Source organism: Cinclus cinclus, chromosome 10 (genome assembly GCF_963662255.1).
Source record: "Cinclus cinclus chromosome 10, bCinCin1.1, whole genome shotgun sequence".
NCBI lineage: Eukaryota > Metazoa > Chordata > Aves > Passeriformes > Cinclidae > Cinclus > Cinclus cinclus.
The window spans coordinates 19,969,171-19,989,468 of record NC_085055.1 but is presented as its reverse complement, the minus strand read 5'-3'; the positions used below and the strand labels follow the sequence as shown (position 1 = coordinate 19,989,468).

General features: G+C 46.7%; 1 protein-coding gene across 1 annotated transcript; it reads right to left on the bottom strand.

Annotated features, from left to right (window-relative positions):
• Window positions 1–3,967: 3,967 nt before the first annotated feature.
• Window positions 3,968–19,558, bottom strand: MSL2 (MSL complex subunit 2). Its single transcript, XM_062499324.1, has 2 exons — window positions 19,334–19,558; window positions 3,968–7,377 (listed from the first exon to the last, which is right to left on the bottom strand). The coding sequence occupies exons 1-2, from the start codon at window positions 19,473–19,475 to the stop codon at window positions 5,780–5,782; spliced, it is 1,740 nt and encodes a 579-aa protein (XP_062355308.1). The 5' UTR covers window positions 19,476–19,558; the 3' UTR covers window positions 3,968–5,779.
• Between the last annotated feature and the right edge of the window lie 740 nt (window positions 19,559–20,298).

Below are 20,298 nucleotides of genomic sequence, written 5' to 3'. Positions count from 1 at the left end.
TACCATGGTGGCAGTGCAAATTCTGCAGTAATATTCCAGGAAGGGAAATCCATTCTCTGTCCCTAAAGTACTTGAAAATAACCACATTTCAGCAGGCACACATGCATTAGAGGAGGTGTTCTACACCCATTTGTGACTTAGCCCTGTCTCCAGCTGCTCTGGATGGAAAATTTGTAACTCTGTGGGATTTAAGTGAGGTAAATTTGGAAACTCCTGTCCTACTTCTTTGCTTTTTTCTGGGATAGTCAAGGGTGCTTATGTCCACCCAGCAGAGCTGCTCAGTTGCAGCGAAGCAGCCCTGGAATTCCTGCCCAGAAGATTTGTAGGAGTCCCTTGGCTCTAGCTCTGCCTCCTGACTCCATGTCAGCGCCACTTGAGATGCTGCATCCCTGGAAGGACACATCCTGCATTTTTCAGAGTACATCCAGCTCACACTGAAGGCTTTTTCCTTACGAGTAGTCACAAAAGTGAGTAAAATTCATTTTTGCATGATAAAAATATGATTGTGCTTATTTGTTCTCTCTAGTCTGTTTTTGTCTAGCAAAATTAAGCCCTGTGTTCTTACAAACCCCTTGCTTTGTACTGTTGTATCACAAATATTTTCTCTCTGCAGTACTAAGATGGGAGGTATAGCTCAGTATTACTGCTGGAATGGTACTAGTTGGATTTTTTTCTTTCTTTCTTCTAAAATCTCAGTAGTACTTGCTGCATCCCAGTTTTTTGGCAGTGAACCGTAAGCACTGCTCCAGCTCCCTCCTGCCTCTGAGGGGCAAGTGCTGCAGAGCAGACAGGGACATCAAAACAGGGATTCCAAAAGCCTTCCTGCTCTCCTGAACCAAGGATTTCATGAAGCTGACTCAAAACACTCTAACCAAGGTACTGGGCTTAGTTTCTGAGACAGAATAGTCCTGAAAGACCCAACACCAAGTTCACTGAACTATCATTGTAACAATATGGATTTGGAGTCTCTAGACTGAGTATCTTAGGTCTATGCAAACAAAACAGAACCTCAGTGACGAGCATGAGCCACAGTAAGAAAAACATAAACAGAGCTTCCCCTTGTGTGCTCATCTTCTCACTGTATTGCTGGGTGAGGGGCTTAGAAACTGAATATTTAATAATAATAAAAGGTTCTCAGATTTTGTAAAAGTAGTTTTGGAGACATTTTGTGGTGGCATGGTTTGATCTTTGTATTTTTACTTTATATTCCCTTCTTTTTTGGCAAATAAAGGACTTTGAATTTAAAAAGGAAAACCTGTCTCAGTGGTGGGGTAGAGTGTTACTACTCCCTTCATCTCCAGCTGCTGTGCCAAACTCTCCTTCCCTGCTGTGGTGAGTTCACACTACCCAGGTACCTGCAAGCAAATGCCTTCCAAAGCCAAAATTCCAGGCTTTCTTCTCAACACTGGGATGAAGCAATCTTACCACTTACCTCCCTCACATCCTTGCTCTCAATGTGCAGGCACTGTCCCTGTGATGACTTAGCAAAACACCCAACTCCCTCATTTTAACCTGTCCTGAAAAAAAGGAAAGTGGTATCTCCCGGATCTTTTGCGAGTGGAATGAACAAGGGGAATGCTTTTCACCAAAGGGTGCCTATATCTGCCTATAGAACAGTCACCTTTTGGTGAGTTTCTTTAGGCTGTCAAAAGCACTTCAATTTATAAATTTAAATAGTTAAGACTAAAGATCTGCCTAGGATGTTCTTGGTAGTACTGGAAACAGCATCACCTACCTTTCAGAGGGGATTTCCTCAGCTGTGCCACACACTTGGAATGGTCCTTACAAAGGTGCTTGTTTGTATCCTTTCAGCTCTCCAATTTAGCAATGAAGAATTCTTTTCTAACCGATTTGTATAGAATTTAAATAAGAATTATTTGGGGAGGGGGTACTTCTTGCACACAGTAAAAAGCTGCTTCTGTGCTGGGTCACGCAGAACCTCTGCACCATCCCTGTGCCACAGCTGTGGGATCTGTTCCTTGAAACTCCTGAAGTTTCACTGAGGGAGCAGTTCCCTGCTGTGCCAGAAGTACCTGCCTTGGCAAACAGGCTTTTCGGGTTTATTTCCCTCTAACTCTGCAGGTTCTTCTGACACCATCAAATGCTGGGGCTAGCAAGGCACCCCGGGCTGTGCTGAAGGCACCAAGGGGAGCCTCTGTGCAGGAGGCGGCTGCTCCCTGCCACCTCCGTTCCTGGGAATGTTTTCAGCTCCCATGCGAGGGAAGAACATCTGCCGGAAGAGGCTGCTGTGCTCCCAGTGCCCCTGGCTCTGCACCGTGGTTAGACAAGCCAGGGAGTGAGAACAGCTCCTGCTGGGAGAGCCACAAGGTAACACATCCAGGGGTTTATTTTTTTGTCTTCCTGTCCCCCCTCCTCTGGGATGTAATCCCAACCCTTGGTTTATCTTAGAATCGTTAAGGTTGGAAAAGACCCCCATGATCACCGAGTCCAACCTTTGACAGAGCTCCACCCTGCCCTCTAAGCCTGTCACCACTGGCTACATTGACTTGTGTATTTGAACATTCTGAACGTGTCCTAATGTGTCATACCTGGGGAAGAGCCTTTCCACTCCACATGGAAGAGTAGAGGGCTTTTCCTCCTTGTTCAGAACTATGTTCAGATCTGGATGCTCAGAAACACTGCATTTTGTACCACTACACGCGACCACAAACTGCTGCTTTTTCTTTTTGACTCTGCTCTACAAATTACAGGGTTTTAATACAGTTTGGCAGTTAATCCCTGCCTTCAGGGGGATTGGGGAAAAAAATGGAGTATCACACACTTCCTCCCTCTGTAAGAAATCCCCAAGCAGCTCCCTCTGGGCTAACGCTGAGAACAGCTCCCTGGATCCAGAGCCCCAGGAATTCCAGGCAACCCAGCTGGGGCTGGGCTGCAGCTCAAACTATCGTTGAGCTGCATCCCACCAGTGACTCTGCAGCTCCTCGGGATGGGCAGCAGGGACAAGCCCCTCCTGGGCTGCACTGGACCCTGTTCTCACCCTGCTCTCTGCCCAAGCCAAGGCAGGAAGGCCCCACACCAGGAAGCTGCTGTGGAAGGAATGTTTTCCCAACTGGAGCTGCGGGAATTCCTGTCAGCAACCAAGACGATCCCTTCCATTGCTCAGCTCACTAACAACTAGCCAGGAGGGCAAGGAAACCAAACCAAGCCAACCCTAATTTAAACAATTAGAGAATTAATCATCAACACACTAAGTAGTATTTAAAAAGTGAGTTCAACATATGCCACACTGATGCCTTCAGCGGTTGCAAAATAGAATTAGAAAACTAACATTTATTAAATCAATTTGAATTTTAATATACATTTCAAGAATGTGGCAGCATAAAAGGAAATGTTTTTAGAAACAACCTGAATCTACCATTTGCAGTTTTACATGAACCATCAGGGCTCTCCTGTCGACGCTCTGAAGCACTCTTGACCTAAGTTATCCAACTTTTGGTACCACATTGAATGCAGCAGTGAGATAGTAAAGATTCCAAATACTCCCACATTTCTGGAGCAAAGGTATACTTTGTATTTAATTTAATGAAAGTCCTAAAAATGTACCATCGACAATCTCGGCAAAACTGAACAGCTCTGCAAAAGCATTCCGACACAACCCGTGCTGTGCAGCCACTCCCAGACTCCGGGTCGCTGCTTCGCTTACACGCAGTGGACTAATAAACAGATTTACATTAGTAGGTCACGATCAAACCACCAAATTAGAGACTGGTAGGATCCCTCTGGGTCAACACAAAAATCACATACAAGTTTAACTAAATACATTTTAATAGGACATTGTTAAATCTCATGAGGGCTAAAAAACACAGATCTCAGGTACTTGGGTTGGCAAATAAAGACAAGAATACTAAGAAGCATTTTCCACCATTTACTCATTATCAAAAATATTTTTCAACTCTTCTTGCAAAACAAAAACAAAAAAGTACAGACTGGACACGTACATCACATTTTTCTTCCTATGGCTTTAACCCCCCACCCTGCCCACCCCACAAAAAAGACGGGGGGAGAAACAAACCAAAACCAACAAAAAGCTCTGACCACATTCACAGAAAATGACACCATGGTACACTACAAAACAAAAGGAGGTGCCATTTGTGTCCAAAGGGTTTTGCTCATTTCTCAGTGAGGAACCGTCATTGTACGTGCTTTGTGCCAAATCAAAGCACACCCAGCGCTGGGCCGGAAAGCACCGCAGGGGCTCTGCCTGAGGAAAAGGGAAGATGGAAGCAGGAAAGGAACTTAAAAAATCCACACACTATTTAACATGCTGCTGAAACAGGAATGGCCTTTAAAATCAGACAGTAATATCTGTGTTCGAGTCAGCCCATGTTCGGGTTGTGCTCTATCATTCCAAGAGGAGGATTCTGCTTTCACAAAGCAATCTCAACTTCTTAGGCTTCCAGCGAAGCCCTGAAGGCACAGCTCAATCTTGTGCCTGTGCCTGCACTCTTCTTTAGGGACTGCGCTGAAATCAACCATTTTTGTACAAAGCTGAATTCCTAAGAGGAATTCTTTCACTGTAACACTTTTCCAGATAAGCTCAACAACTTTGTGTTATTTTTCTAATTTTGAGCCTTTTGGCCCAGGGTGAAAAGCAATGACCTTCAAAAGCTGCTTTCAACATTTTAGCAAAAAATGAGATAGGTTCAGGGTGGAGTGAGTTATATATAGCTTATTCTGCTTAGCAAACACCCCAAAAATTTGACCTTTGATAGCCCTCGATCCTGTGCCCTGGCTGGGAGGGGCCTGCCAGTGGGGAACTCCCCTCCCTGGGAGGCTCTGTTACAAACCTGATCAAACAACCCCCCCAGTGGTGATAAGTGCTGTGGAATCTCCCCATAGCCCTGGCACTGATCAGCACCAGAGGGAGGAAAAATCAGCCAAGGACTCCCTGTAACCCACAAACCCCCTTCTCTTCCCTAGAAACAACAGCAGTAAAACAGCAGGAACTCGGAAAAGGGAGAGGATGGTGTGAACAGAACTTGAGCCTTTGTAGGGTAGCAGTGATGTTCTCCCCCAGCCCAGCCCCTCAGGCACAGGGGGCTGGCATGGAGGGGCAACTGAGCACGGATGTGACCTGTGAAGGGTCAGGAAGACAACCCCAAGGATTATGTCATTACCAGGACGAGGTATCCAAGCTGGAGCTCAACTTTTGCATCCACCTGACCCTCCTGACCTTGCCTGCAGCCTGAGATGCTTTTTAGCCTGCCAGCTCGCTCAGTGTATTTTTTAATCTTTTTTTAACTGCATGCTGTTCAGTAGAGGGCACAACCAATTCTCATGATCACCACTACCTACCCTTTCTGGAGTGTATCCCCCAGTGTTGCCTTTCCCACAGGAATGTCAGGTAATTTCCTGCTCATGGTGACTGTAACCCATCAAATAATTATTTTTCTACACCATCATCTAGCACAGTTGAGATGCACTATCTGGATGCTACACTGAAGCTGAAGCTTTGACTGAGCACAAAGCATGAGAAAGTACAATGAGGTCAATATATTCCTTGTCAAAAGATCTTGTGATAAAATCATTTACATCAGCAATCGATCTCAAACTATGAGGTGCTGTAAGAACTAAAAACAGTTTTAGGGTAACTCCTCCATTATCTGCAACTATTTCCCAGACACTAATACACAGAACATAGCAATGAAAAACACTTGATACAAGTGATCTAAACGCAGGAGCTCCAGCAAGTTAAACAGAACCATAGCTGCCTTAAACCTGTAGCAGTTCCCCTACGGATGGCAGGGAAATGAAAGGTTTAACAGTCATATCTCATGTCTATAGCTTCATCCAAACTTTTCTCATCGTGTGTACTGGCAGCTAAAAACGTCGTTACTGGTGACCCTGTCACATTGATTACACTGGTGCTTGTGCTGGCATTGCGCACGGCAATGCTTGTCACATTAATGCCCAAAGTAAGCCGAGTCTGCTCCAAGGCCTTTTCTGGCACTGCAAAGGCCTCCAGCTTCTTCTCCCCGTTAGCCATGTAGGAGTTTTGGCAGCCACGGCATATGCAGTCAAGGCAGGCTTTGCGGTTAGAGTAGCAAGGGCAGCGTTGGCCACGGCATGTAAGAACACTTGGATTTTGAGTGGCACGACCACATTTACACCCTTTCTTTTCTTGTGGCTTTTTATACACAGTTTTTGTTGGGCTTCCTGGCATAACGTTACTGCTGGGAACTTTCTCCTTTGCCTTGTCTTTTGTTTTCAGCACCCCTGGTTTGGCTTTCGGGTGGGATTTCTTAGGGGCATGTTCTAAGTTCTTTTTCATGCTTTTATTAGATAGGAGCACAGTTTTACTGATTTTGGGAGTAGTTCCTCCATTAGGTACGGTTGCAATAGGCTGCAAAGACATTTTATTTTCCTGTTTGACTGTCACAGGAGCCGAAGCTCCCAGCGTAGGGCCGCAGATGATGCTGGAGATGGGCAGAGGCTGAACCTTCTCACTGTCGCTTTCGGAGCGAGAGCGCTTCCTGTTCAGCTTCGCCACCTTGGGCGTGGCTGCCGTGCAGGAGAGCCCGTGAGGAGAAGCATCTGTGGACATGAAAATGTTATGGCTGAGGGGAGGGGGGGAGAGCTGCAGGAAGGGGCCGTTGGCCATGTTTGCCTCCAAGCCGGGCTGCAGGTTGGAGTCGCACACCTCGCTGCTGGACACGGTCTCCAGGCTGCGCAGCACCTCCTCGACGCTGAGCAGCAGCGACCCACCCGGCTTGATGTCCTCGCTGAAGCCGCAGATGTCGATGCCCGTGGGGCACAGGTCGCTGGTGGCCACGGTGTCGCACACGGGCTGCAGGCTGCCGGGGATGTCCTCTGTCTTGATGTAATCCCCGGTGCTGCACACATCGATGGCGCTGGCGTGCTCGGGAGAGGGGATGCTCACGCCCAGCTTCTCCACCGACAGCCCGTTGCAGGGGGGCAGCCCGTTGATGACGGAGCCCCGCAGGTCCAGGTTGGGGGTGCTCTCGGGCAGCGCCGTGAACCCCCCGGGCGTGTCCGTCGCCAGCTCCGAGGTGGAAGGGACTGGGGAATGCGTCAGACACAGAGCCAGGGCTGCATCCGAGGGTTTCTCCGTCTCCTCGTGGAGCGGTGCCCCATCCTTGAGCAGAGCTAGCAGGTCTGCAGAGCAATCCACGGCCTGGATGATGTCCCGGGCCAGCGGCGTCTGCGTGATGTACTCGCACAGCTTCTTGTAGCAGTTCACCAGGATGCTCAGCTGCTTGTTCTCCTCAAACTGCTCGTAGTCCTTGCACCAGCTACACGAGGGCTTCATCATCATCTTTTTGCCTTTACATGTTTTGCAGACATAATGCTGACAATTGGAGTTGGTAGGAGCGATAGGGTCTTGTAGCAAATTTCCTATGGGAGAAAGAAAGAGGAAAATTACAATGACAGGTTTCCGGGACACCACTGCATGAGTTTTTTGTACTATGAAAAAAGTTACTCAAAAAGTTCAGTTATTCACAAGCAAACATCCCATCCAAACAACTGCCTGTACAAATTCTCACAGCTGCCAGCCTGGTTTTAAAACATTAGATAAAATTAGAAGAAAGCCATCGCACAACTTGTTGTGCGCTGCACACTTCAGAAACACAGTACTACTGATCACCTTCTCCCTTTCAGCTTTGTCCAGAAACCTACAGAACACACAAGCTCTGAATTTGCCTAAAATGAAACATAAACTCCTGTGACAACTTACTGCAAAGATATTAATGGAATTAGTAAAAACTAATGGGAAGAGAGCAGAGGGAAAACTCAAGAAAGGAATGTAAAAATGATGACATATCCACCCCTAAAGGGACAAAGACACAACAGACTTTGTGTTATTCTTCATTTAGCATTTAGTGAAGCCATCAGAATAAAGAGGTTTTTTTTCAATATTTTACTGTTTAGAATGAAAAACTGATAAAAATCAGCTACTAAAGGAATCCACACACCCCTGACAGCCAAGAAAGTTTCCGACCCCCACCACTGGCAATCTGGAAGGCTTTGTCTGCAGATCCCCAAACCTGTGAAAACCTGGAAGAATTGTTTTCGTTTTCCTTAAGAACAACTCAAATATTGCCTAAGGACAAAATATGAAAGAACAATTGAAACTAAATTCTGTCTAGAAACAATCCAACCAGTTCCTATATCCAGAAAGTGACAGGATTGCTTTGCTATTTCCAGGAAGCTCTAGGCCAGAAAGATATTCCATCTCCTAAATTAAATTGCAGAGTATCTGTAGTCATCCCCAGCAACAGGCCTCCCTTCCCTCCCAGCAGCACATTCTCAGCTTTGATCAGACCTTTCTCCCAGAAGGAGCCTCTGCTGGATGAGTTATAGCCATCAGGGAATTCCCACCCAGATTTTCCAAAGTGAAAACAATCTGCTGCAACAAGTGAATAAAATTAAACAACTTGCGAAGAGGAAGCAAAGTGCGTGTATTAAATCAGGCTGGGATAAAATCCCCAAAATGTCCAAGTTATTTTCTCACATTGCTCGTTTCCCTGATCCCTCTTTGGGAAGGGACTGCTCCAAGCCCTCCACCTGAGCCATCATTCAATGGGTGTAGCTTGATGTAAACTGGATTTTGAGCAACAAATCACAACAGTCAGCGCTCAGGTTGCTATTACATAGTAATTTTTAATAAATGGAGAGAAATACAGTTGTGCAGCAAGTTGTGGCACAGAAAGAGCCCTGCTATAACAGTGTGACAAGACCCCAACAGGAGAAGACAGAAAATGCTCATCACATCAAGCCAGGAAGGTTTAAAGCCAACAGATGGAACATGAAGTCACACAGTCCAACCAGGAAGAGGAAAATTATTGTTTTTTTTCCCCAAGTTCTCTTGAAATGATACCATATAAACAGCAACACAGGCAGAGGTGGCCACTGTGGTCCTAAGATGGGGTTTGATTTTGGGAGAAAAGTTCCCTAAAGAGAAAAAAAACGGAAGTCCCACCAGCTCCTCGAAGAATTCTCGTCCTTCAGCGGAGAGTTCACCAACAAAGGCCCACCCCCCCTGGATGTGGAGTCCAACAGGACCAGCAGGAGCTGTGCCCTGGCCAGTGCTGACACTTCAGAGCCTTGGGACTACAGTGTTCCCAGGGCCAAAGACACTAGCATTAATTCATTTCCAATTAATTAATGACACCCAGCACTCCTCATCCACCAGCAGCCTCTCTTGGCTCCTTAGTACAGTAAGGCATAGTTATGATGCTTTAGAGAACTAAAATACATCAGAAATGGCACCAAATAAACAAGATACCACCTTAACTTTTAATTAGATTATTTAAAAGGCATCACCAACAGTGCATTTTATTTCTCCCACAATAAATTTGGCTGGAACTCCTGAGTAAGTACAAATGCTAAAAGAGTATACAAGAAAATTTAAATTTCTGGAGGCTTTTGAGGGAAAAACCAGACGGACTGACAAGACAAAACACTTCACATGCTCTCACTGACAGGAAGAACAGAGCAAGTTCTACTCCAAGTAAATGCCAGACAACCTACACTGGAGAGACATTAGGAATTTCTGAGCTGTGGGAATATTTCCCATTTCAACTCATATCTCATTGAATATTCATTCTTCAAAGTTTCTCTCTTGTATGGATTCTGTGGCACTACCACTCTCCTCAGTCTTAGCGCTGCCAACTTTAAAAAAAAAAAGTCAGCAATGAGATGCTAATTTCCCATAAAATTAAGTTTCATTACCTGTAATAGTCAGGGAGGGGCTCTAAGTCAGCAGCACTGTCCCACAAACAGCACCTGAGCTGCTTTGGAACTTCAAGGTTTTGCAAGGCCAAGATTTCACTTCTGCCTGGTGGCCATCAGTGCTGCCCCCCCTCTCTAGAAATTTTTACATTTATATAGATCTCCAAGACATAAATATGGTGGGCCCTGAAGTTAATATTTCTCCATGCTTATAATTTAGTATTTGTCTAAGCTAAATGTAATCACTCATTTTACTGTGCAGCCATTCACCTGCATTAGACCCTTTGACAGTTACTCACTGCAGAGCTTCAGTTTTATAGCCCTGTGCAGCCTGGTGTTACTGAACCCTGCTCTGACTTTCCTCACCCTCTTTTGTAAGGGGTTTATCAATGCACCAAAAGCAAAATTGCATTCTTACAAAGCCTCCAAGACGAGACTTTCCTTCCACATCAGCTCTTAAACTATCCTCATTTCAGAAAGGCTGACTAAATACATAAATGAATATCAGCACTTACAATTAATGAGGAGCATATACAGAGGAAAAACTTCATATGTTATTTACCAAACATCCTGGCTGATCTGGAAAGGCTGTCCTGGGAGCAGGAGGGAGGTCACTTAAACCACATAGAATACTTTCTGCTGTGGTCCTTAATGAGCATCATTTCACAGCTGCAGGGAAGCATCTGCAAACTGTTGTCTCTGAGACCAAAGGGAGGAGAAGAACTGGGAATCAAAACAACTGTTAGGTGTCTTTACCCAGATAATCCAATCCTAATGGATGAAATTCACTGGGAAGAAAGGCTTAAACAGCTACCTGCAGCCATTCTCACCTATCCTCACCAAAGGAAAGGGCTAAATACAAATATCTAACTTAGGGTCCTTGGAAATGCTACTGGAACATTAATTACTGAAAATTATCTTGGCTTTTCCAAGAACCCAGTCTTAAGAATAACTTCATTATTAAATCTTAATTTCATTAAGTAAAATAGAAAAAAAAAAAGTCAATTTTTTTTTTTTACAAATACAAATGTATCCCCTGGGGTTCATCACCACCATTTGCCAGGCAGAAGTCTTTGATCTTGGCTGCACTGGGATCACCAAAAGCACTCAGCCAGCACCAGGGGCTGGCCAGCCCAGCCACACTGGCACCGTGGCATCCATGGGACACAGGAGGAGAGGGCAGCAAGGGAACCTCACCCACCAATCTGTGCCCATCCAACAGCACCGTGAGCACGAGGTTACTTTTAAAGCACGATTACAGAAACAGAAATGCTGAGCCTCTACCAGGCTCTGAGGAACAGAAAGCTCTACCCATCTGAGGCACACACAGACTTCTACATGCCAAGGATCCCACAGTCATATCCACAGCTGGAGCTTTGTGCACTGCTACACTATCAGCCTTTTCATTTCTGGATTAAACATCGTCTGACTGTTTCTACTAAAATAATTAGCAACAGTCAGAAAGCTCCAACAGCTTGCTATGTCCAAGCTTCAGAGCTCAGGAGCTCCGGAAGGACAGGAGCTGGTTCTCACCGACTGTGGCAGCGCTGCTCAGGGGTTTGTGTTCAGCCACGCCTCCACCTGCAGCTCCAGAGCTGCGGGAAGGAAAAGCCCTTCTCTCCCCACCACCTTCTCTGAACTGTTCCCTGCCACTCCACACAGCATCTTCTCACCCAAGAAATGATCAGCTGGAACCCACTGAAGAATGAGCAGCAGCTCAACGAGGCTTTAAGGCAAAACACAACAGAGAATATTCTCACAAAAGCAGCATTTCCCCGAGTTGGATAAACCCCTAAAAGCACTATTTGCAAAACTATCTGACGACAGACAGGCAGGCATATGATGAGCAGCAAAAGAGGTCTGTCAGCCATCTGCAAATGAATACAACAAATGTGTGGGATCTGTTTTAGAGGGGTGGGAGATCTAGGTACTTCCTAAAAGCCAAGAAAACTGAATGCATTCAGCCTGGCAGAGGTTAGTGCAAGGGCCAGCTGTCATGGACACAGCAGGGAAAAGTCTCACAGATTCCAAGCCCTAACACCCCCCACTTCCAGACCTGCACTTGGGGTGGGCTAGACCATGTTGGATTTGATGGATTTCACCAAAATTGCACCAAAGTCAGGAACCAGATTCCCCAGGCCGATGTCTGTCCTACCCCTGTTCTAGCAGTTGTCCCAGGCAGAAAAATGTGTGGCAACTCCTGTTAGTGAAATCTGCTGGATCCCCTGTCACCCAGGTACCCCTGGTACCCATTGCACAGCATTCCCAAAGCACTCTTCCAAAACACAGCCACACGTGCACTGGCTGCACTCTTAGCTGAGACACCAACACATCTTTGCAATATTCCAGGGGCAAAGCTCTGAACCCACGGCTACAGAACACAGCATGGAGCTCAGGGCAGCTCACAACAACACTAAAGGTGTGTGATCCCTTCATGGGCTTTGACACAAGGTTCTCTACAGAGAATTTGTTCAATTCAGCCAAAAAGTAGGAACAAAAAATGTTCCCCAAGACTCACAGCACAGAACTCTGAGAAACAATGAGAGTTTCCCTGTGAACTACGAGAAATTATTTCTTCCTGCAAACACCACCCTGCCCTTAAATCACCCCAACCACACTGGGAGAATTTGAGTAAGACATCCACACTTAAAAATTCCCTGTTGGTTGAAATGCAAATGTGAGGGACACACAAAAAAAACCCCAAAATCAACTAAACATACTTATTTCAAAATTTTATCAGAGCAAACATTCTGCTGGCTACTGAATAATTCTGCACATCCTCCATGAACACACAACCATGAAAAACTTGCTAAAGACATTATTACCCTCACATAGCGACAGTTGTGACCAATGAATTAATATTTGTATAACTCTGAAAAAATAAAAACTGCACTGTTTTTGCCTGAACACCATGAAAACCCAATTTAACAACGATCAGAAGACAATTAAGAGTATTTTTCTTCATATCTGGAGAAATACAGTCAACTTCTTTAGCTAAAGTTCAAGAAAAAAAACTACAACAAAATGCATTCTAAGTGCAGAAGGGACTGCCTTGCTCCTTGAGTCCACCCCCCCCAAAAACAAAACAAAACAAAAAACCCCCCCCAAAAAAACCAAAACAAACAAAAAAACAACAACAAAAACAAACCAAAAAAACCCACAAAACAAACAAACAAAACCCCACAAACACAAAAAAAAGTCTAAGTCCTATGTCAAAGTTATAGTTCTGTCTGAATGTCCCTGTGTTTACAAAATCCCTGACAAGAAAAACTCTAAATGTATTTTTAACAAACTAGGTTTGTTACTACGAGGTAAAATTCAAACTTTGAGGCTTTAAGAAGATGAACAACAATCTTTTTCACCATGCAGTATAAAATTTTCACATAATGATGTTTTCCAAAAGTCAAGATTGCTGTATTTTGAGAAGTTTCAAACAGCAAAGTTAACATTTCTCCTATAGGTATAAAATAATAACGTTTCTAAACTGCAGAAACACTCTCAACACTTAGAACTTGCTTTGGAAGTTACAGATCAAGTTCATCACGTTCCCCGAGCAAACAAAAACTAATAAAACCCTTTTTCCACACCAAACAAAAATGCCTGAACGTAAGAGTCTCAGAGTGAAGTGTGCTCTCCAAGGCCACAGTGTGAGAGGGAGCCAGCCGGGGGCCTGACTGCGAGAGACACGGAATAACAAATTCTGTCACGGGGGGGACTCGGGGTCATTCCTCCAGGAGAGCAGGGAAATCTCCGCTCCCCACAAAGCACGGCGCTCAGGAAAGGCTGCACCGCCATCACTTCTCAAGTCATTGCCCAGCCCCAGGGAATGTTTTCTGGCCTTACTAACGACTCCAACACAATATCCAGGAACACTCAGTCCTTATTTAGACGGCGTGAGTTTAAATCACGTCAGGTAGCAAAGAAAACAAGGGCAGAGGAACGTGTGCTGGAGTGTTCCGTGCCCACGGACCAGGACGGCTCAGCCACCCCAATAAAGATGCCTCCAGGTAACACATTAACTCCTCTTTAAACACTCGGGAACACAATCGCTTTAATCGACATCCTCAGGCACCACCAAGCCCATCCATCACTCCCAGCTCCTAAAGCAGGAACACTCCAATCCCAGCACTACAACCCTCTGTGGAAGCCACGGTCAACCAGATGCCACCGAGGGGACCACAGCTACTCATTCCTACTCAATTTTCTTCTAAGGCAGAGCAGTATTTTTAGTTTAGAAGCCGATTTAAATTCTACTGGCAGAACTTTCTGTTATCAAAACTTCTGCAGTACAATGCAGACAACCTTGACAAAGCTGTTCTCCCAGGAGTCACACACAGGGTTTGAAAACAGGAAAGGGAAACTAAGTTGAGTAGGGAGATTTTAAGAGGAAATCACCCAACATGTTCTTGAGTAAAAATGCGAGACTGGACATTTTATAGACAACTGCTCCCCAGACCAAGCACAAACACAATACACCTGCAGCAGAAGGTATTTGATAAATTCTTAATCCCCTAGTCCATGCTCCCTGATGGCCGTTTCAGATTTGCTGATGATTTTTCACATTCTTCACAAATTCAGAAGTGTTTTGGCAACCATTCATTACATTTTTAAGGGGGAAATAATGTACTTTTAAAAACCACCAGTAGTTTTAGTTACAGTATTTCTCATAACTGAAAACACAGGAAAGAAGAAAATGTCAATGGAGAAAATACCTAAAAAACCCCACAGTACCAGACCAATTTTCAAACATAAAAGGTAACTGATCTAGCAGCACAGATCATGAATCACCCTTAATTCCTCAACCTAGGGAGAACAGACAAGGAAGAAGTTCTAAGCTAAACTTTTCCATCACAAAACTTAAAAACTGTAAGTTTTTTTCACTCTAAAATTCTGTTATCCAAGCTCAACTCAGCCATGGCTCACATCCCAAATGGAAACTCCAGTATCATCCATTAACTTTTATTATAATGGGAATTTGTTTCTTCTCCCTTATTCCATGTCTATGACAGGAAACTGAATTTTCCAGGAAGTTTCCATCTGTTTAGGTATCACTCAAGCATCTTCCCTTCTCTAAGGGAAGCTCAGTTCAACTGTCCAGGCCCAGTTCACACCACCTCCCAGTGAGAGAGTGCAGCCCACAGCAGTGAGCCCTGACTGGGACCTGGATCCACACCCCAGGAGCTGCCAACCAGGGAAGGGCACTGGGGCACACAGGAACTGCAGAAGCAAAGGAGAATTAGCTCAGAGAGAGGTGAGGAAGAGGAGAAGCCTTCACATGGACAGAATGGCACAAAGTGGAAAATTTTACATAACTTTATACCACCAACTATGGACACATTTCAGATCTAGTGCTAAGTATAACTGACTGTAATATGCAAATACATTACACACTCCATTCAACTTACTTTGGCAGTATAAAACTCTCAAAACAGGCTATTGCTTTTACCCAAGAGCAGGAGGGAAATAACATTCTTACACTAATCTTTATACAGAAAAACAAAAGCCAACAGTTTTTATTTTCTTTTTTTTTGACAATCCATGCCATTGCCCATGCCTGGGAGTTGCTTCTGCAATGCTACTGCACCACTGAGCCTTCAACCCCCTGGCTAAAATTATGAAGAGCTGCCTCAGATGGATGGGGCTCTGTGAGGTACCAGCCATTGCTGCCATGGGTTTCTTTGTTCCTCCCCCCAGCCCGTAATCTCCCTAAAACGACATGTTGTCTCACATCCCCTTACTGGGATTACAGGATGTTTAAAACAAGAACTGTATTCTCCTCACCCTGTATTTCCCAGCACCAGCTGGGTTCCCAGCCAAGCATAAAACGTTGTCCTGCAGCCCTGCGAGCTTCCAAGAACTCTCTCAATCAGCAATAACAATCTTTCACATGCCTTTGAAGTATCTTTCAGAGATTCAACGATTAAGTTTTCTATGGATAAAAAGCTAAGGTGATCTGACTGGCAATCACATCTCTTACAAGCATTTCAACTGAATTTCAGAGAAAACTGTTAATGCTGAAAAGATCAGTGATTTGCAGTTACCTGCATAGTATCTGAACCAGAGAACAGCACTGCTGTTTATCCCAATACACAGCACCTTTAAAACATAGAAGTTCTTTGCATAAATTCTACTATGCTATTTTTAAACTAAATGTGGTATTAACATGCAATTTTATAATAATCACTTTATTCCAGAGGCTGAAACTTGCATTTCACACCCTCAAAACACACAGAGCACAGGCCTTCTGCCTAATGCACACTTGGGAGCAGTTATTTTTAAGATTTAAAAGCTCTAGGAAATATTGTCTTATACATCCCTATAAAAGGATGATGTATTACCTACAGCACTGTCCAGGAAATTGTCACATGACAACATTTAAATCCTAGAAATACACACACTGCCGTTCCAGCCACAGAACTGAACCCTTATCACCCATCGCAGGGCAAGAGGGAGACCTTGAATCCACCCAGAACTGATTCAGCTGACTTACACTGACATACTGTATTTACATTTTGGCTTTCTACTGCTGCAGCTCCATGTGTGCCAATCTGAATCTGAAATCAGAGCTTTAATTAGAACTTCATAATTATGTGGGTCCAAAAACTTCTGCCACCCCCTGCTACGTGAGCTGGTGTACAAGACTATGGGATCACAAGGAAATGAGCTGGCTTATGCCTCGTGCTTTGGGAGCACAGTGGAAGCCCAGGAATGTTAGCTGATTTATGTAGCTGGCACTCACTTCTCCTAAAAACAATTCCCTAAAACTAAAGGGACAATCTTGACTATGGAATTAATACCTGCAACATAACAAAACATTACAGAATGCACTCAAGAGAGATTACACACTGAGAAAAAGGTGATGACATAAGGAGCACTAATTTGTGGAGTAACTTCCCAGGGGAATTCCTAGAAGTCCAGCACTTGAGACTTTAACCACTACTGATACTTCCTGTAGCATTTCCCCAAAAAAGCACAGTTTTTAAACCTTTGCACTCAGCACTTTACAAGGATCTGTGCAAGGAAAGTACCAGACACTCCAAGTTTCATGTACATGGACTCAGAGCCAGGAATTTGGGTCTCATGGTCTAAACAGACAAAAAACCCAACCCAAACCTACACAGAACAGTTAGCTCAGCTGGTCAGAGCAGTGTGTGGAAAACATCAAGACTCTGGGTTCAGTCCCTCTACAGCCCATTCATTAACAGCTGGATTCCATGGCCCTTGTGGGTCCCTTCCAACTCAGAATATTCTGGGATTCTGGCAGTTTTGGGGGTCATAGTGCTCACTGTCATGATCCCTCAATGCAGCCTTTACTTCTGTACATAATCTTTTAAAATACCAAAACTAAAAAGGCTTTGATGACTGTACAGGGTTCCATGACCCTAAATATTCAGAAGGTGTAAAAAGTATAACAGCTCTTAGCACTAACAGAAAAGGAACACAAAAAAGCAAACGAGAAAAAGATGGACTGGTCTTTACCAGTCTGAACTGCAGATCTGTGACACTGGGAACACCAGAGTGGGCAGTTCTGTGTGGGGCAGGCCCACTCCCCCATGACCACCTCAGGCTCAAGACAGACACTTGAGTAACTGTTTTACTGCATGGCTTCACAGAGCGTGGAATTTACTGAGGCCTCTAGATGCTGACAAGCCACAAACAGGAGTCCAGGAGGCACAGATAAGACTGGTTAATCAGGTGTAAGCAAAACATTTGAAATAAACAGCAGCTACAGTTATCTGAAAACTGGCCACAGTAGAAAAAAAAATAGACACCAAAGGAATAACCCTAATATTCAAAGAAAATAAAGGGTCAAGAGAGAAAGCAGAACCATCAAGAAGTAGTTTTGGAATAGGAATATCCATGGAGGCACAAGGAAATAGACGAAAACAAATTGAAAATGTGGTTTGCTCTATGAAACTGAGTGACAGAAAAACCAAGCAGGAAAAACTGAATAAGAGGGGGGAAAAGCTCAGGAATTTGGGCAGGGACAAATTAAAGACAGACAATTTCAACAGCACAGAGTGTAAAACTAAGATTGCAAAAGGCCAAGAAGGGAAGAAGGCAAGGCAAGGAGAACAAAGAAAACATTTCAGAATATCAGGCTTAAAGTGGACAGGCCAGAGAGCACAGCAATGCAAATATCTTATTTCAAAAAACCCAGAACAACATTTGCGCATTTTTTGGCAAAAGTAATCTGGTGATGGACCAAAAGCAGGAAGAATTAATGGGAAGAAATCACAGATGGGGTTGGAATCAATCGGGCCTAAGGTGGTAAGAAATAAAAAGCAGAGATGCATCAACACTAGCATCGGGATTCCATGAGGAAAAATCCGTAAGACAAATTACTTCAGGAAATGACGATGCAGAGATCCTGGGAACGGGCTCCCTCTTTCCCAGTGCAAACAGATCTCTATTTTCAAAGACTTTAAGTGGGAGGAGCCAATAGCGAGAGGATAGGAAGCATCCAGTGCTACTTTAGCCGTCTCGACAGTTAAATCCTGATCCTGTAAATTAATATAACAGTGAACTTTCCAAACCCCGATGATTCAATTCTAATTCAGTGTTAACACACACATCGGCATCGACAAATACAGGGGGCATAAAACCACTCCGTCAGGAAAATACAAACACAAACAGGGCAGGACTTAAAACTACCGGGGGAAAAAAAAAGAGAAGTTAAAAATTTTAACAACCAAGAGGTCTAACAGGCCAGAGCCCCCTCCCGACACTGACCAAGTCTTCGAAGGGAAGTTCAAGGAAACCTAACAGTTTATTCCAGAGCTTCCTCCCAGGAACGGACACGTGCCCCCACTCCATAAACAGAGCAGAACGCAATTCCTTCCCTGCATTCCCCAGACTCTTTAACACCGAAATTCCGGATACCGGCTTTGCCCACAGAACGCTCTTTTTGGGGGGATGAGAGTAGGGAAAGCCCAGCAGACTTCCAGCCTGTTTGCTTTTTACGGTAATTATTGTTACAAAACAATTATCTACTAGGCACAAAAAATCAATTATTGTTTCCGTCACCTCAAAATTCCTGGCTTTCAACAGGAATTACTTATTGTTTACATTTCAAGGAGGGGAGGCAAAAAAAATTACCAAGTTCCTCTTCCCCTGCCTCTATGGTCTGTATATCGTTTTGGGTATCTTTTACGACACTGGCTCTTGGTCATCGCCTTTTTAAAGCGATTAACTCCACTCCACCGGGGTATTTCAATAACCACTGACAACTGCCGTACCCCGATGAAGCAGCGACCATAACAAAGCGCCGCGTTTTGAGGCGAACACTCTCTCCGTGCCATCACCGCCTTCGCAGCGTGCGCGGCTGTTGAGAGACAGCCGCTGCCGCCTTCCCTGCCCTTGTGACCGGCCCTGCCCGCGGCTGCCCCGCGCCGGGGGCGGGTTTATCCCGGGCTGTTCCCACTCCACCGCTCCCGAGCGCCGAGCCGCCCCCCCCGGAGGCCGCGGCAGCGGGGGCTCCGGGCACGGCAAACTTTGCTGGGAGCTGCCCCGGACCGGGCCGGGCGAGGCGAGGCCGAGCCAGCTCCGGTGCGGGCCCGGGGCCGTGCGGGAGCCCTGGGGAGGCTCATTGTGCAGGAACAAAAGAAAGATTCCTCACCGCACACGCAGCAGGAGAGGGACTGCCTGAAGTAGGGCAGGAGCTTGTTAATCTCGGAAAAGGACTGGGGGTCCGCCGGGTCGTAGTTGAGCACCAGGCGGCTCGCGGACACGTAGAGAGCAGTGGCATTCACCGGGTTCATCGCCGCCGCTCGCTCGCCGCCGGCTGCGCGGTGCGAAGAAGGTCTGCGCGGGCCGCGGGGGCAGGTGGCCCCGGGGCGGGGGCCGGCCGGGTGTCACCTTGGTCCGGGGCCACCTGGAGCCGCGCGGCAGCAGCGGCGGCAGCGCGGAGGCCGCGGCGGCCCTGCCGGAGGGGGCCGCGCCGGCTCCTCCTCCGCCTCCCGCGGGGGAGGCCTCGCTCCGAGCGGCGGCTCGGCCCGGGCGGCAGCGGCGCTACTGCAGGTCCCTGCGGGCCATACCCGCCCCGCCGCGGGGCCCCTGCTGCTGTCGGCGCCTCCCTCAGCGGCGGCCCGGCATGGCGGCGGCCGCAGGCAGGATCCGCGAACGGGCGCGGGGCGGCGGCGGGGCCGCGCTGCCCGATGCGGCGGGAGGGCGGCGGAGGCACCCGGGGCTCACCGCGGCCGCATCACCGCGGCGGCGGCGCCGCCTCCTGCGCGGGGCCGGTGAGGCGCGCGGGCAGGGCCGGGCGGGCCGCGCGCGCTCCGCGGTGGCGCCGTTAGATCCGGCCGTCACTGCGGGGCCATCGCCGCCGCCCGCGCCGCGCATGCGCGCCCGCAGCGGGGCCGGCGGGGCGGGGGGGGGGGGGGGCGGCGGCGCCCTCTAGCGGCGCCCGGCCTGGCAGCGGGGGCCGCGCGCAGGAGGGGGGAGGGGCGCGCGCCGCCTCAGCGCCCGCCGCGGGCCCCGCGCGCTCCCGGCGGACAGGGGGGCCCGGCCCTGGGCTCGCGCACCGCCCCGCGCCCCCCGCCCCGCCGTGTTCTCGGCTTTGCCCCCTCACGGCGGCCGGGC

Coding starts and splice junctions, on each gene's coding strand:
- MSL2 (XM_062499324.1), bottom strand. CDS start 19,475: ATGAACCCGGTGAATGCCACTGCTCTCTACGTGTCCGCGAGCCGCCTG. Junction 7,378..19,333: donor CCTCTCCTGCTGCGTGTGCG/GTGAGGAATCTT, acceptor TTTCTCCCATAG/GAAATTTGCTACAAGACCCT.